The sequence below is a fragment of the Cicer arietinum genome, chromosome 1 (assembly GCF_000331145.2).
Source record: "Cicer arietinum cultivar CDC Frontier isolate Library 1 chromosome 1, Cicar.CDCFrontier_v2.0, whole genome shotgun sequence".
Classification (NCBI taxonomy): Eukaryota; Viridiplantae; Streptophyta; class Magnoliopsida; order Fabales; family Fabaceae; genus Cicer; species Cicer arietinum.
This window is the reverse complement of record NC_021160.2, coordinates 50,086,092-50,103,819: the sequence shown is the minus strand read 5'-3', so window position 1 is coordinate 50,103,819 and position 17,728 is coordinate 50,086,092. Positions and strand designations below refer to the sequence as shown.

The following is a 17,728-nucleotide window of genomic DNA, read 5'->3' as shown; positions in this document are numbered from 1 at the left end:
TTTAAGGACGGCAGACTTTGACTTATAAGCCCAACAACTCTTTGTTTCATACACCATTAGTTTATATTTTAGAAATTTCAAGATTGAAATTAATATTTTCATGTATTACTCTTATGTTTTTATCTAGACGTGAAGATATTTCCATGTTAAATAGCCTATTTAAATCTTCAATGTATTAGTTAAATGAAAAGATAATAAACGAACATAATTATTTTAATTAATTATAGATTCACTATGCGAAAAACTGCATTTTACAGTGTTTTTTTTAATTCATTTACAGCGTTTTTTTAAAAAAACAAGCGCTGTGGAATCGAGCACTGTAAATGATACAACAGCGCTTTTAAAAAAGCGCTATAAAACAGGTAAATATAACGCGCGCTTGTTATGCACATTCTACGACGCTTTTTCAAAAAAGCGCTGTAACATGCACCCCATTATATGAGTTATGAGTTTGCTTTTAGAGCGCTTTTTAACACAAGCGCTGTAAAATGCACGCCCATAATATGAAATTATGGATGAAGAGACAAAATTAACTAATGAATTCAGACACTAGGGTTATAAAGAGACATGGATCTTCAAAATCAATTATGGATTTTTTTAAAAATAATTTTAATAATTTTTTGAAAAATAATTTTTAATAAAAAATTAATTTAAAATGTTTATTGTAAAATACTTTTGTAAGTATTTCACTTATATGTTATAACGTTTTTTGGATAATTAAATTTTAAAAAATAATTAGAATGAAAAACTATTTTGAGACTTTTTCATAAACAATATTTTTAAAGGATAATTTTTTTAAAAAAATTATCATATTAAAATATCTAATAATAAATATTTAAATTATTGAATATCAAAATTACTTTTTTAACTAATAACAAATAAATTTAAAATAATTTATAATATTTTAAAATAAATTATGATAAAAGTCAGCTTTTAAAAGAATAAAATCAAAATAACGTTAAAAAAAATTAAACAAACAAACTCACGTTGAATCATTTTGCAGTCTCAAGCATTTATCTCATAATCTCAATCATCAATTCAACCATATAAACTCCGACAAACCTTTGAAGATAACTACCACTAAGCATACAATTTATTACCAAAAAGCCATTTACCAAAATGATTCCTAACCAGAACACCAAATCTTGCAGAACCAGTTCCATCTACATTGTTTTTTTTTATTACAAATGGAGATCGATAATGTTTTAATCCACTCAAAGCAATTAGCAATTAGCAATTAGGAGTTAATGAAGAAGACAAGATGAGTAGAAATCTTAAAACGTCACATTCATGCCAGAGTAAATGTCATAATCATAACAGCCACTAACAGCAGCAATAAATCAAACCTAAAAATAGTAGTATTGTCTACTTCGAAACTAATTCTATTAAATCTATTTTGAGGTTAGACATTCATAAATACATTTACATTTCGACTTCACATCAACTCTTATTTATTACTCTCACTTTTAATAAGATTTTCTCAGTATTTGATACATATATGTTCAACAAAATATTAATTTATTTAATACATTTAACTTTTTTTCATTATCTACGTAATATGTCATGATTCGTACTTTATAAATAATAATAAAATTCAACTCATTACATATTAAATTTAATTAATTCATATTTAGTTGCATATTCTAAGTTGAAATTGACAATCATATTCCAATCATGGAATCAACTAATTATTGTCAACTATAAACTCACAATACTTTTTCTGAATCCTATCATGGCATAGTTTTACATTGTCCTTTGCCAAAATTTCCATATTCCTCTCTCTTATAAGAAAGTATAATATATGATATGATACATAGAAATTCGTGAAACAGTTAAAACTCCTCCTTTATATATCTGTACAGCGTGAATTGAGTCAAAGTGACTATTTACATTTTGGTTTTTTTAATTAATGTTAAATAAAATGATTACATAACTGATCCATCACACTCACTCACTCACTCCTACACAAAACCACATGTCTTTGTTTTCCAAATATGGATTATGAAAATCATAAAACAAAAACATAATAATAGAAAATAATTAATCAAAAGGAATTAAAGAAGTGAAAGAATCATCAACAAACATGATAGCTCTCTCCATCCAATCTTAACAATATTATTATAAATCAAGTTAAAGCAGACACAATTGTTTCTTCCAACCTTTCTTTTGATGCCACTGCAGCACATGTGTTTCCCTGCATTCCAATCATGCAAACTTTGAGTGTGGTCCCTTTCTTTTAAAGTAAAAAACACATCACATGCTTCCTCTGTTTCATAACAGAACCCTACTACTACTAATAGTACTACCACATCTTCCAATAACGTGACTCCACTCTATTCTTTGCATCTTTCGATTAAGGATTAATTTAACAAAATCATACTGTGTAATTATAATTTTATTAAAATATATTTATATATATTTTTTATTTTTAATAAAATCACAAGTCATTTGATAAATTCAATGTGATTCCAAATATATATATGCACGTAGTTTTGTTCCATGAATTCACTAATAAAAATTCTCACCAAATACCTAACAATTCAAGAGTATCTTATGACATTTTGACACCATCCAATTTAGTAGTGTTTATAATACAATTACATAAATAAAGAAAACTTTTGCTATTTTTTTTTTCTCTCAATAATTTTTCCTTTCCTTGATTTCTCTTGTAAAAAATGCTGCAATTTCTTTTTATAAAAATAAAAGAATCACAGAATGATGTTACTTATACACTAGCTAATTAACTACTTAGTTCATACATTGAGAAGTTGTTCCTTTTCTGTGTGAGCATCACATATTGGCGTTTGTGATGGGGATGGTAAGGGTGACCCTGCAGCATTTTCCATATTCTTTAGGTTTTGATGATGATATACTTGTCTTAGTCTCTCTATTTCCCTCTTCAGTGCATCTTGATGAGCTGCATGCAAATACATCATTATAATTACAATATTGGAAGCTTTGTTAACCTTAAATATATGTATAAGACTTTTGTTTTAGATTTATTTGTCTTTTTAATAAGATTCTTTTTTATTTTTTTCATGATAAAATATTTATTTTACATGGAAAAGAAAAAGAAAAAATCATCTATCTTTTATGAGGATTGGTTCAAAGAGTACAAGAAGTAAGTAAGATAGGGAAATTATAAAACCATTAAATATAAGGGTAGTTTTAGAAAATTAAAACACGTTGTTAATAACTTTATTACTACCACCTAAATCACTTTCCTTTAAGTACTATAATTTTGATAAAATCCACAAAATTATAGTTTCTATGAATTATTTAAGAAAACTCGATTTTAAATTCTAACTTAATTATTAATTACTTTTTATTCAACTTGATCATTAATTATTTTTTATTTAACTCTAATTAAAAACAACTAGTAATTACTTTTTATTCAACTTGATCATTAATTATTTTTTATTTAACTCTAATTAAAAACAACTAGTAATTACTTTTTATTCAACTTGATCATTAATTATTTTTTATTTAACTCTAATTAAAAACAACTAGTAATTACTTTTTATTCAACTTGATCATTAATTATTTTTTATTTAACTCTAATTAAAAACAACTAGTAATTACTTTTTATTCAACTTGATCATTAATTATTTTTTATTTAACTCTAATTAAAAACAACTAGTAATTACTTTTTATTCAACTTGATCATTAATTATTTTTTATTTAACTCTAATTAAAAACAACTAGTAATTACTTTTTATTCAACTTGATCATTAATTATTTTTTATTTAACTCTAATTAAAAACAACTAGTAATTACTTTTTATTCAACTTGATCATTAATTATTTTTTATTTAACTCTAATTAAAAACAACTAGTAATTACTTTTTATTCAACTTGATCATTAATTATTTTTTATTTAACTCTAATTAAAAAGACACCATTCTCTTAGAATCCAAATAATTAAGAAAAACAAAACTAGAAACATGCATTATATGAAGTGAATATTAACTACTTTGAGACACGGCACATGATGATAGACAAGTACATAAATAGGCGTGCATGCAAACCCACTCACTAAATTCAATAGAACTTTGTGTGCAGTCTCATAATTAGCTTGTCCCTTATAAATTAATGAAATAAATATATTGTATAAAATAAGTTATTAACAGATAATATTTTCCTTTTATTATTTATTAGTTAGTTATAAATAAGTGAAATTATTCAAAAACCTTATATTTTACTCCAATGGTATAGCTTATATTAGTGTGTTTTATCCATTTTTATTTTTGTCATTTCATGGTTGACATGTCATGGTCTCATTAAGACTACAGAACCGTCAATTGAAAAGTACTAGTACAAGTCCTTTTCTTATCCTCATAAGTTCACTAACTAATAATAATAATATTATTATTAAATTAAATTATCCAATTAAATAGTAAAGAAAGAAAATTACCATCTTTGAAAATCTTGTCTTGAGCAAGGGCTGCAATTCTTTGCTTGAGAGCACTATTGTCAACATTTAGAAGCAAACGTTGATGATCCAAAAATGCTACCCGTGGAGAAAGCACTGAAACTTCCGCCTTCAATTTTGGTCAACGAAATAATAAAAAAGAAGTCAATCATTATTTCTTCTATAGTTAGTACACATCAAATTTTCATATTTTATGCTATGTAAAAAAAAAACTCAATACGTGACAAACTAACCTGTAATGAAGTTACACTTCTCTCAAGCTCGGATATGTATTGCAGCTTCCTCACACGTGACCTTTGTGCTGATTGCCTATTTGCCAAGATTCTGATTCATCATACAAATAAAATAATAAAAAAAGTTAGTTCATAGAAACAAACCATATTATTGATTTTGAAGAACAACATTTTTCTATCAAAATTTCAATTATAAGGAAAAGTTATGTATAAAAACTAATCAACAATTTATTATGCCTACAAAAGAAATCTACATATTGAAGTAAGAACACATTCTCCAAAATTGTGTCATGTGGTCGTTGCAAGTTTATCGTGAAAATTATGCATATCTAAACATGATAATATACTAATAAAAAAAGTTGAATTTTATATCAATTAAAAAAATATAAAATTTGCTTTTAATTTCATCCTAATTAAGTGTTAACATACATCAAATTAGAAACAATTTTTTTTTGTTTGTATTTAGTTTTTGTTAAAAGTATATATATGAATGTTTGATGATTACCTTTTGACTCTCTTGGGATCAGTAATTCTATCATTAGAAGAAGTAACATTGTTATTGTTATTTTGAGGCTGTGAATTTTCTTGTTTGCATGGGCTTTCAACCTCATCAGGTTCATTTTTCAATTGTTTTTCATCTTCTTCCACTTCCTTTTGATCCTCCAAATCATTTTCTTTCTTCTCTTGTTTGTTTATCTTTTTCTGATCATCATTGACGAAGTTCTGATCCGAAGGACTCGAAGGGTTTGAGGAAGACAAAGTTGGTGGCATGTGAAGACCTGATATATCATCATTGAACATGGACATTAATTGTTCGTCATCAAATTTATCAAACTCATTGTCATCGTTGTTTCCACCGTGTTTTCCACGTCGACAATCGTCGATCATAGGTGTTTCTAAGAAGGTGACTGAGTCACTCACCGACCTTCGGTGAGCGCCTCGCCTTGCCGATGAGAAGTCAAGAAACTCATCCACCCATGAAGGGTTCTGATGTTGATGTTGATGTTGATGATTATGATAATAATTATTTGTATTGACAATATTATTGGATGGTAACATGGTTGAAATTGGTGTTGGCATATAATTTTGATGAGTGGAAAAATCTGACCAACTTGGTGACATGTTTGGGATCTTAGGAGGCAATTGTGCCATTTGAGAGAGTTATAAAACAAACAAGGATTGTTGTTTTTTTGTTTTGTTAATGATGTTGTTTACAAATGCTATCTACTATATATATATGCACATTGTATATTGCATGAATTGAAATATACAATGTGTGAATGAGAGAGAGAAGAAATATATGAAAATGATGACCCTCTAACACAACCCTTTGATATAAATATGTATATCTCCAGAAACCACAGGGGAATGTTAGAGGGAAGAAAGGCAAAGACAGAAATAATTAAAACAAGTTAATTAATTAAAAAACATAATCATCAAGTTATTTATTTTTTGATGTGAAATAATTTTGAATTGAAAAAAATAGTTTAAATATTTAATTATGAATGAATATTGAAGGGTATGGTATATTTTGTGTAGTAGGGTCACATGGGGATGGGGAGGGAATGGACAGCTATGAACAGCTGGGAGAAAGGGTTGGGGGATTTGGGACTCAACGGTGTTACTGGAAAGTCGCCACTGGATTAATAACTAGTGGGAATCAGCCACCACGTGCCCTTGTGACCTTCTCTTTAGTCACATGCTCTTATAATTATCTTTTCTTATATATAACTCCCCTTTATAACTATTTTGCTATGTTAACAACTTCAATTATTAGTACTCTAGTTATTTACTAACAAATTTAGGTACATTTTAAGTTGTTAAAGAAAAATTATTTATAGAAAAAATAAATAAAAGGAAAATGAGATGCATATCTAGTCACCAAAATTAAGATATGAAAACAGAATTAGGTAATTGATTTGATTCCAAAGAATCGTGTCCACGTTCTAGTTAAATTTTTAAAGATTGATGATTGATATGTCTCTAAGACAAAAGGAAAGACAACCCCACTTAAGGGGGTTAGTGATTAATAGTGAAATCATATGGGTTTGTGATCTTTAACTAAGAGGAGATAACAAAATCCATGTGCATAAGATATTGTATTTATAAAGAGGTGTAGTGGTGTTGATCTGATGCATGGGGTGCGACGTGTTACATTAATCATTTTTTTCATTAGAAAGCTTAGCTAACTATAGGTAGAGTAATTTAAGATATATAGGTAGAATTCAATTGTACATGCGACCTCGTGGTATATGGGGTATGAGCTGTGAAAAGAGAGGAAAAAGTGAGGCCTTCTTGTGAAGATCATGTTATGCTCCCATGTGAATTGTTTCCATGCACTAATATGCTTTCTTTGCTTTGTCCCCAGACCATTCCCACATGTAGGGTATATGCTTCTTCCCTTTGTGGTTGTGGATGTGCATATATGTCTTTCTTAGTACCTTCTTCTTTCATCTTATCTTAACACGAATTCATGTAGTTTTATAAGGAAAAAATACCTTGACATTGCACAATCATCATTAAGAGCATCTTCGTGGAATTTCTTGTTATAAACTATCAAAAAGCTTGAGTTTGTAGCTTAAATATACTCGTAGTCTAGTGGTATGAGTTGAAACGCCACGAGTTGAAATACGAATGATTGATTTTTTTATAATTACTAACCATTATTAACATGTACTCATAAAATAAAACATAAGATCAAATAGCAAGGGACGTGGAGTTATTTGTTCAATTTGCAATAAATACGGTTAAAGAGCTGTACTATAGTAACATTTGATGCAATGAGAGGAGTATACTAAAGAAAATAGAGTTTTGGTCTGCAAGAGATATATATTTCCTATAGTTGAATTCAATCGATTGACCTACAAAAACTTACGCCTTACAAACTAGTCCATGTTAGAACCAGATCAAGCCAGACTTTTCTAAATAGACCTGACTAAAGTTTTTCTTTTCAAAGGATTTTGTGGAATTCTATAACAATCGCTTGGCAAGATTTCTGCCAAAGACTTTATTAATCTTTTTTATTGAAAATTATACTTTAAAGCGCCAAGCACCAAACCTCTAATTATGGAAAGGTTTGAAGTTAATAACCAAAAACTTATGAGGTTAACTAACTTTAAGAAATACTAATATTTAGAAAGAACAAAAAATGAGATTCTTGTCAAGGTAATTTCAAATAGTGCAAGACATTATCAGCATAGACCATATAATAAATAAACTTTTTTCTAGTCTACATGTACATTCCAAATCGTTCACAACAAATTAAACTGCTCAAATTGTGGAAATGCTTAACAAGACCTGTACGTACGTCTTAATTATGATCATGAAGATACATAAATCTTGTCTTGCAAAAACTCGCAAGTAAATAAATATGCAATGGAAATGTCTCTAAAATCTAAACAGAAATCGACATGCATAAATAAATAAAAATAAACAAGACATTAAGAACTAATATATATTGTTTATGATATAATAAATATCAATGCATGCTAACTAATGCTGTCATTCCCCATATACTATAAGAACCCAGCCATGACGACAACTATAACATTAAGCCTTGTTGTCTTGTGCAATCTATGGATAACTGCAAGTGCATGTCCTGCAATGCACACAAATATTTCAACTGATCCGGAAGTCGTGAAGTAGAGGTATCAAACTTAGCTGAAAGGGCACGGACGACATTACAGAGACGGAGAAAAATTTAAAGTTTGTTTCGACATTTACCAATCAAATGTTCAGTTTATAGAGTTCTACAACTCTCAAAACTATTCTTACAAGCTCCCGCCGGCCAACAGGTTTGCAGATCTTACAAATGAAGAGTTCCAAAGCACCTATCAGTATCAGGGTTATGTACCGCGGTTGCGTGTAGAGACAGAATTCATGTATCACCAACATGGGGATGTGCCAAAAAGCATAGATTGGAGGAAGGAAGGTGCGGTTACACATGTCAAAGATCAAGGCAGTAGTGATAAAGTTTATTGCAAATCAAGTTTATTCATTCTCTCAAATATTACATAGTTTAGCTGCTAATATAGCAAGTAAAATATACACACATACATACACGAACCAGGATCCTTAACTGTTACAATTCAGTTGTAGAAGATTGCAGTCATTTAAAAATTTGCTTTATAGTATATTGTTTATATATATATATATATATATTAAAAATTTGATTTATAGTAAATTTTGCTTGAAATTAGTCTAAAAGTTATATCTAAATATATTTGAAGTCTTCTAATGTTTATCTAACGCGGGAGTTAGCTAGCTAAAGATTATGATTAAACATTTTCGAAAAATTTATGTTTTGAACTGACATGATGGTATTAAACATGATGCAGGAAGTTGTTGGGCATTCTCAGCAGTGGCAGCTCTGGAAGGCATCAACAAGATAAAAACAGGAAAGTTGGTTTCTCTGTCAGAAGAACAGCTGATAGATTGGGATACTAAACGTGGGAACGAAGGCTGCGAAGGTGGCGACATGGACATAGCATTCACCTACATAAAAAAACATGGAGAGCTGGACACTTCTAAAGATTATCCTTATCAAGGAACAGATGATAACTGTAACAAGGCCAAAGCTAAAAACCATGTTGTAACAGTAAACGGCTACGAAAGTGTACCTGCTTGCAATGAGAAAATGCTAAAAGCTGCAGTTGCTCATCAGCCTGTCTCCGTTGCAACTGATGCTGGAGGTTATGCATTTCAATTTTATTCAAAAGGTATCTTCTCTGGAAGTTATGGAAAGGACCTCAATCATGGCATGACTATAGTTGGTTATGGAGAAGAAAGTGGTGAAAAGTATTGGCTTGTGAAGAATTCATGGACAAATGACTGGGGTGAGTGAATCTGGTTATGTTAGGTTGAAGCGCGATACTAAGGATAAAGATGGCACTTGCGGCATTGCCATGGATGCTACCTACCCTGTCAAGCATTAAACAGCATGCTAGGATAATTTACCTGTTGTGGTTGTAAAATGAAAGATGTAAGCTCAAGAAAGATTGTTTACACTATTTATGAAAGGTTTTAGGAAGATAAAGCAACTATTGGAGTGAATTTAATAATATGCAAATAGGTAGACTAGGAAAAATTTTATGGAGCAGAAATTAGGAACAACATGGTGAAGAAAAATCCACAATATTATCAAAATAGCAAGAAAAATAGTAACCTGTTCAGCGTTAGGAATTGTACCTGGCTCACTATAAATTATTTAACAGCTAAGATTTAAGCGTTGCAAATCTTTGTCTTACAGCACAAGCTATCTTCCATTCGTCGATGCTGGCCAAACCATCAATTATCTTCTGCCTCGCTTTGATATATGGTATAAAACCTCTTTCTGTCATCCCCATAGCAACCTTTCCAGCTAAAACATACTCACGTGTCTCCAAGCAACCTTCAATCGCTAACTCGTAACTCTCAAATCCGACAGAGTTACCCTCTATCTCCAGGAACTCAATAATCTCAACAGCTTTCCATATCTCCTTGTTCGCCCGTAATGCTGCCAAAACTTTCACCACTGTTCCATGATCCGGGGTCAACCCGTATTTCACCACCATTTGCTTCATTAAATCTTGTGCGTCGGCAGTCCTTCTGACTTTGCACATAGCACCAATTAGAATTCCGTAACTAGTTGAATCAGGAATACATCCTGCTCCACCAATACCCTTCAGGACATTAACTGCCTCAACTAGCTGGTCAACGGCACAAAGAGACGATAGTAGGTAATTACAGGTACCGCAGTCGGGATGATATCCAATTGATTGCATCTCAAGTAAAATATTAGCTACCGAATGAGACAGACATCGCCGGTCCAACCAAGCAGATGAGAGGAGAAGTTGAGTCTGAGGAATTGGTAAGCAACCAGAACGTAGAGTCCGTTGTAGGACAGCAAGTGCAAGAGGAAGTGGATGAGAACTTTGGAGGGTGTAGGAAAGAAGGTAGGAATAGGCTAGCTGGGGCTTATAGCGTGGTCTGATAGGTATAAAAGACTGCAACATTTCATCAACAATTTGCACTTGTAAGTTCTGTGGAAAAGAAGATAAAAATGAGAAAGGATTTGAATTTTGGGATTTGGACAACTCAACGGAAAACAAATCAGGAATTTTAACATAGTTTTTGGCTTCTACTTCAGCTCTAATAGCCTGTTCAAGCTTTTGCGGTGAAGACGAGACTAAACGAACCGAAGGACATTGATTCAGAATAGAGAAGAAACGAATAACAAATCTACGGTGCATTTTTTATCCAATAACCAGTCTTGATCCATTAATAGAGTACCGGATCACCTCATGACATGTGATAAAATGACACCTGTGGCCCAGGAAAATACTCATTGGTTCAATACAGGCAAAAGGGATGAGGGTTTATGTCACAAACAGACAGGAACAAATTCAAAAATGTGGCCAAGCATTGATAAAATATCATTTTTTTTCATGAGTATTATACAAGTAGCCAAGCATATAATTAAAAAAAAAGCCTATGATGATGAACTAATAAAAATCCATCCTACCATACAACACATCATCACTAAGAATACATAACAGCTTCATAGCAATGTATAGCATCCATGATGAATTAACAATAATAAACACACCAATACCATGATGAGCAATGAACATATAAGTAAGCATAAACATTATGTTTCACTTGAATGAATTAGCCACAACACATGCAACTGTATAGAAAGCAATCAATCATGTACTGAGGGTATATGCATATAATTTAATAGAAAAGCTATAACCATAGATATCAATTCTTTCATACTCCATAAATTCCAAAATCAGAAAATGAGCTTCAAATGGGGATTAAGTCAACCATAAAATGAGAAGGATTTTGACCTTCTTCTAAGCTGCAATATCATTCATCTGAATAACAAAACTAACCAAAGTTTCAATTTTTATTTTCAAATTAGAAAACAAAGATTGGTTTGTGGGTGGTACAATAAAAAGGTTTTAGTAGCATACCCATTTGTGAAAAATTGAAGATTTAGATATTCGAAGCAAAAGAGGTGTGTGAAGAAGTACCTGCAGAGTGAAATTGGTTCCAAAAAAGCGAACCTTTGTACTCAGATTCCGCTGGTGGCGACGGCAAAAGCCTAAAACAACAAAAAAATCTTAATAAAGAAAAAAATGGAACAAAAAAAATTGAATGCACCAAAAGATGTCTTTTTATTTTTCCATAATGAAAGGTGGATTGGAAATTTCGGTTCACTCCATTTTAGGGTGGGCTGGACTATCAAAATAGTACAAAAACAAAAATTGAACATTATACCCCCTATCCCACGTTCTATACCTTATTCTCCTACCTTCACATTTTATGCAAACTATATGTTCTATTTTTTTTTGTGTATTTTTTTTAATTATATACTACTAAATTCAATTTGAATTCGGAAAAACTTAAAAATTCATCAAAAAACTTGTGTTTAAAAAATTTGAACTTTGTGTTTCAAGTTTTTCAGTATTCAAATGTGTTTTAAAAAATTGAATTTTGTCTGCCGATTTTTTTTTAAGTTTTTTAATACACAAATGTTTTTAGAAAATTTAAATTTTTTTATTGAAATTTTTTTTCAAATTTTCTGAAACACGTTCATGTACCGCAAAATTTAAATAAAAAAAAACATTTTCGAAACACAAATATTTATAGAAAATTCAAACTTTGTGTTTTGAAAAAATAAATTAAACTTTTTAAAACACAAAAGTATACCAAAAAAACATAAAATTTAACTTTTTTGTTTTAAAAAAAAAAAAATTGAATTTTTATTAAAATATAGGTATATGAGTATGAAGTAAAATCTTCTCTACCAAAACCACTTATATTATCCCTTTTTCAAATTAAAAAAGAATCGAAATCAACAAACTCAATTTAAATTTTTCATAACACATTAAACTTTGATCGATTAGTAAGCTAAAATATCCTAACGCATAATCCAAAATTGATCGATTAGATAGACCATTTCATATGGTCTAAACCCTTTATGTCAATATTTAAGACAAGTCAGAAAGTACTATAAAAATAGTGACAATTTAATAAAATCTGGACAATGTATTATAGTATTTGTTTATTTGTCCGTATTTTGAAATAGATACACACATATGATGTATTCGCATGAGTAGCAATAACAACTAATACACACAAATATTTTCATATGGCTGCTTTTGTTCTCTGTATTCAAATATGAAATGGAATATTAAAGTTTGTGAAGAAAAGGTCTATCTTTGCTTATAAATATTTTATTTATGATATCTTATAGTATAACATAAGGGGTTTACGACCTTTGAGTTAAAGTTTAATTTTGTGTGTGTATTATAATATAATGTAATAATAAAATGTCATGACTAAATACAACTCCATAATGCTGTGCACCGAAAAGGAAATAATTCCATATTGCTTTACAGGTAACTTAAATTTCAATTGGGACATGATTTGCTCTTTATTAAAAAGGATATGGGTTTAGTTTGTACTCTGTATCATGAGATATGTTCAAAAGAATTATAGTTAACTTGCAAAACAGGGTTGAACTATACCTTTTCATATTAAATCATATTATTATCAAACTATAATTATTGGAGCTGTTGTCTAGCTTAAGATAACTATTCACTCATATGATAATGCTTTCAACATGTTAAAGCTCAATTTAAATGTCTAGCCCGCTTGAAACAAAAGAAGTTTATAATTGCTTCATGTATTCTATTTACTCTCTGAAATATATTTTCTGTTTTTATTTTCTATAATATGTGTTCATTTTTAAGATTATTAAAGCGAATCATTGTAACTGAGAAAAAATAAATTGTTAAAAATAATCTTTTTTATATTTTTATTGTTTTTATAAATATAGACAATTATTAAACTTAAGAGATTCTATTATTTTCTTTATTAGTAGATAAATTGAACACAAATTTTAAAAAAAAATAATAATTATTAGAAAGTGAGCGAACTCCAATATTTTTTTCCATGTGAATAATAACCAATAAATCAAGTGTTTTTCTCTTAAAAAAACTAAAAGGAAAAAAATCCTAGTTGCCTACAAATTAGTGAAATTACAGTTGGTACTCAATCATAATGTACTATGCAACATATTATTAAGGCGTATATAGTGTGATTATATGCCAAAAAGTTGAAATGAAACCACATTGTGGGGTTTCAATAAGTCTAACCAACCCATAAATTAGATCCACTATAGCCTTGAACAAAAATTGATCATTTGAGCATTGATTGATATGGTGGCTTGGAAATCAATACTTTTCCTTGAACTTAGTTTCTAATCCACCCATTTTCAATTAATCCAATATTTAGAAACTGGACACATTTTTATTAGGAAAATAACTCAACTATCATATTTAAAATATTTAAAATAGATAACTATTTTCTGTTCATCAATATTTGTCTTACCTATCATCAACTCTATTTGTTGATGTTTTAAGAGTGTAGTTTTTCTTTTTTCTCTTTTTATCATGTAACTAAAAAGAATATATTCAAAATAGATAAAAGATTTAAAAAATATTATAAAGATATATTATTCAATTTATAAATTTATTTTTCTATCTATTAGTTAAACACTTAAACTTAATACAAAAACCTAATAGTATAGATCTATCTACATTGAAATAAAATAGTCTAATTTTTTTTATAAAAATAGATATCATACATTTTATAAATCGATTTTGTAATAACAAATTAAATTCTAATAATTTTTTTCTTTAGTAAATTGTAGAACTCGATACCGTGCTTCTGATCTGTACTCTATTCAAATTCTAAACATTAAATTTTTACAATGAACTTTACTTTTTCTTTATATATGTAATTGAATTAAATTAATTATATCCTGATTTTGTTGTGTAGTTAGCTATTAACCAAACAATGTTGATATTCTAAGTACTAATTATTCAATCTCTCCCTTGTACAATACTTAACCAACTAACACCACTCACTACAACACCAAACAACTCCTTTTGTTGATGATCTAAAACTCTGTCCTTCCCCTTAAAGAAACAGAAAAACAAAATGCAATAATGGTCAAGCTAAAAGAGACACACTAAAGTTGGTGCCATAGGACTTGCCTTATTAAATGCTTCACTTCCCCTCCTTTTCTATTCAAATTTCAAATTCACACCTCTTTCTAAATCACTTAACACTTTTTTCTTCTTTTCATTGCTCTACTTTTAGTTCAAATATTTTCAAGTGAAAGAAATATAGAGTGATGGAAACAACAATATGGTAGAGAAAGCTTTGTGAGGAAATAAGCTTTGAAAAAAAAAAAGGATCTGAAAATGAGTACAGCAAGATTCATCAAATGTGTCACTGTTGGAGATGGAGCTGTTGGAAAGACTTGTATGCTCATCTCTTATACTAGCAACACATTTCCTACGGTATGACAAATAACACATCATGTTTTGTTGTTTTAACATGTAAATGTTTTAAGGAAAAGTAGACTCTGGTGGTTTAGAGTTCAGTTCGGATTGTATTGATCTTAGTTGAAATTTATTAAATGTTAAATTTAATTTGCTGTTCTCTTATTGTTATTTTTTTGAAGGATTATGTGCCTACAGTTTTTGATAACTTCAGTGCAAATGTTGTGGTTGATGGAAGCACAGTTAATCTTGGATTATGGGACACTGCTGGTAAAATGAACACTTTTAAAAATTTAAACTTTGTTAATTTCTTGTTAGTTATTATTTTTTCAAAATTTTACTAATTTATTTTGGGTTTATAAATTAAGGACAAGAGGATTACAATAGGCTTAGGCCTTTGAGTTACAGAGGAGCAGATGTGTTCTTGTTGGCCTTTTCCTTACTGAGCAGAGCCAGCTATGAGAATATCTCTAAAAAGGTATAACTATGAGACACATTTTGTGAATTGTGATTATATGGTATAATTAAATTTAACACTTGGGATAATTTTATGTATGCAGTGGATTCCTGAACTGAGACATTATGCACCAACTGTACCGATTGTACTTGTGGGAACCAAACTTGGTAGGAGCTAAACATATATATAACTTACTTTGCAATTTGGTATTAATTATGCTATAAGTTTAGACTTTGGTAATTTAAATGATTAATTGGATTTTTATTTTATATTGGGTTGTAGATTTGAGGGAAGATAGGCAGTATCTGATTGATCATCCTGGAGCTACACCAATTACTACTGCCCAGGCAAATCATTACTAACTAAAGCTGTCTTTTGGTTATACTTAAAAAATCTAGGAATTAGAATTGTTGCAGTTACGCAATTTAAAATTTCGACAGTTGATGATTTTTTGTTCAACGGTCGAAATCTTCTTAATTGCGTGACTGCCGTAAAGTCCTTATCCAATTTTTTATGGTTTTGTTTTAGAGTACAATTAAATCATGTAAAATTTATGGACAGGGAGAAGAGTTGAAAAGGGCAATTGGTGCAGCTGTGTACTTAGAATGCAGCTCCAAGACTCAGCAGGTTCTGATTATTTAATAATCATACAGTTATACTAATTAATACTAGCTTTTAGATTTGTCTAAACAAGGTTCAAGAGAAGTCTGCTTTAAAAATGTTGTTTTAAATATAATTTTATTACATGCAATTACAGTATTTTTTTTAAGTTTCTCAAGGTTATTTTATTTCAAATTAAAAAGTAATTGCTTTTTAGTCTTTTAAATCAATTTATTGAGCCACTTAAAAGACTAAAAACAACTTTTTGTTAATATGCAGGAATTGAATCTATTTCAAGTTAAAAAATTGAATCTAAACAAAACAAAACTTTATTAAAATCAAAACACACTATAATTACAAGAAGTAAAATCATATTTAATCCTTAAATATTTAATTATTAGCCTTGGTCTAATTTGATGTGTTTATTTCAGAATGTGAAGGCTGTGTTTGATGCTGCAATCAAGGTTGTTTTGCAGCCTCCTAAGGCAAAGAAAAAAAGAAAGAAGAACAGATCATGTATTTTCCTTTAATTGGTTGTTAATCCATGCTTGATTCATGTTGTAACATTTTATTGTACGGTTCAGCCTTTTGAACATATGTATTTCAAACTCTACCTTCATTACGTTTTCTTGTATTTTTTTTGTTGTTGATGGGTCCAAAATGATGTTCCTATGTTATATGTAACTGCGTATTCAATGATAAATTTTGTGATAAGAAATAATAGCATTAATGTTGCTCACAATATTTCATAGTATATTTTTTAAAGATTTTAAATAAAGAAATCTAACATCCCTTCTCTTTCTCCATTGGATTTCAATCCATTCCATCCTTTTCAAAATGGACCACATACAATAATTTGACATTTTATAAAAAAAAATATGATTTATTTATGTTCTATTTTATGTCAAATTTTATATTCCAATAATATTTCTTAATATATAAATATAGTATTAATAGTGATGGTTAATATTCCTACCATTATTTATTGTTGTGATTAATTAAATATATGATTCAGATCCTTTTCACAAGCTGTAAAAAAAGCTTTTAAGTTTTGTCATTTAATTGTAACAAAGGCCGAAAGGTTAAGCAACTATAATTTTTTATGGACTTTGAACCCACCTAAACAGCAACAATTACATCAAGCTATAGATACAGAACAAAAATCAGACTAGCTCGTAGAAGATGTTTAATAAACTAATAGTTTGTTACAAATCTATAAACTAATATAGAAGCGCCTGTAGCTCAGTGGATAGAGCGTCTGTTTCCTAAGCAGAAAGTCGTAGGTTCGACCCCTACCTGGCGCGTTGAAATTGTTTTTATTTTCGAATCAAAATTAATAAATGTTATTTGAAATACAGCCACCTCCTAAATTTTTTGCGTTTTTTTTTGTTATTATAGTCCGCCATACTTATAACTAAATTTTGAATAATAAATTTTTTTAACTGTATTTTTTTATTTAACAATCGTCTTAAAATGTAATCGTTAACTAATAACTTACTATTGTTTTTGGTTGATAAATAACTTAATATTTTAACATAATTTTTAATCTATTCTAATTTAGTTTTAAGAAATATAAATAAACTTTGTAAAGATTAAAACAAAATAATAATAATTAATGGTAAATAATTATATATTGAAAATTATTAAAAAAAAATTATTGACTAAAA

At 29.2% G+C, this 17,728-nt stretch overlaps 4 protein-coding genes and 1 non-coding gene across 11 annotated transcripts; 3 read left to right on the top strand and 2 right to left on the bottom strand.

Annotated features, from left to right (window-relative positions):
* Nucleotides 1-1,824: 1,824 nt before the first annotated feature.
* LOC101507538 (basic leucine zipper 34-like) lies at nucleotides 1,825-6,338 on the bottom strand. Its single transcript, XM_004487125.4, has 5 exons — nucleotides 5,170-6,338; nucleotides 4,665-4,755; nucleotides 4,414-4,540; nucleotides 2,760-2,917; nucleotides 1,825-2,194 (listed from the first exon to the last, which is right to left on the bottom strand). Exons 1-5 carry the CDS (start codon nucleotides 5,814-5,816, stop codon nucleotides 2,126-2,128), a joined length of 1,092 nt encoding a protein of 363 aa, XP_004487182.1. The 5' UTR covers nucleotides 5,817-6,338; the 3' UTR covers nucleotides 1,825-2,125.
* Nucleotides 6,339-7,863: 1,525 nt separating this feature from the next.
* On the bottom strand, nucleotides 7,864-11,838 carry LOC101507851 (pentatricopeptide repeat-containing protein At1g06270). Of its 7 annotated transcripts, none has more exons than XR_012162372.1 (4): nucleotides 11,681-11,838; nucleotides 9,829-10,967; nucleotides 9,284-9,620; nucleotides 7,864-9,158 (listed from the first exon to the last, which is right to left on the bottom strand). XR_012162372.1 is itself a non-coding variant. In XM_004487126.4 (3 exons), the coding sequence occupies exon 2, from the start codon at nucleotides 10,892-10,894 to the stop codon at nucleotides 9,878-9,880; it is 1,017 nt and encodes a 338-aa protein (XP_004487183.1). In that variant the 5' UTR covers nucleotides 10,895-10,967; nucleotides 11,681-11,838; the 3' UTR covers nucleotides 7,864-8,494; nucleotides 9,852-9,877. The 7 variants fall into 7 exon arrangements, 3 of the variants coding, with proteins under 3 accessions (XP_004487183.1, XP_004487184.1, XP_073222365.1); XR_003473946.2 differs by having other exon boundaries at nucleotides 9,852-10,967; XR_189315.4 differs by having other exon boundaries at nucleotides 9,284-9,584; nucleotides 9,852-10,967.
* On the top strand, nucleotides 8,160-9,598 carry LOC101508695 (senescence-specific cysteine protease SAG39). Its single transcript, XM_012716406.3, is given in 3 exon segments — nucleotides 8,160-8,625; nucleotides 9,002-9,504; nucleotides 9,506-9,598. Coding segments are annotated over 3 exon segments (1,062 nt in total).
* Nucleotides 11,839-14,780: 2,942 nt separating the features above from the next.
* Nucleotides 14,781-16,805, top strand: LOC101509014 (rac-like GTP-binding protein RAC2). The gene is made up of 7 exons (XM_004487128.4): nucleotides 14,781-15,022; nucleotides 15,187-15,274; nucleotides 15,373-15,482; nucleotides 15,565-15,628; nucleotides 15,744-15,808; nucleotides 16,023-16,088; nucleotides 16,493-16,805. Exons 1-7 carry the CDS (start codon nucleotides 14,924-14,926, stop codon nucleotides 16,589-16,591), a joined length of 591 nt encoding a protein of 196 aa, XP_004487185.1. The 5' UTR covers nucleotides 14,781-14,923; the 3' UTR covers nucleotides 16,592-16,805.
* A 487-nt stretch (nucleotides 16,806-17,292) lies between these two features.
* On the top strand, nucleotides 17,293-17,365 carry TRNAR-CCU (transfer RNA arginine (anticodon CCU)). The gene has a single exon. It is a non-coding gene; the product is annotated as a tRNA-Arg (tRNA).
* The last annotated feature ends 363 nt before the right edge of the window (nucleotides 17,366-17,728 follow it).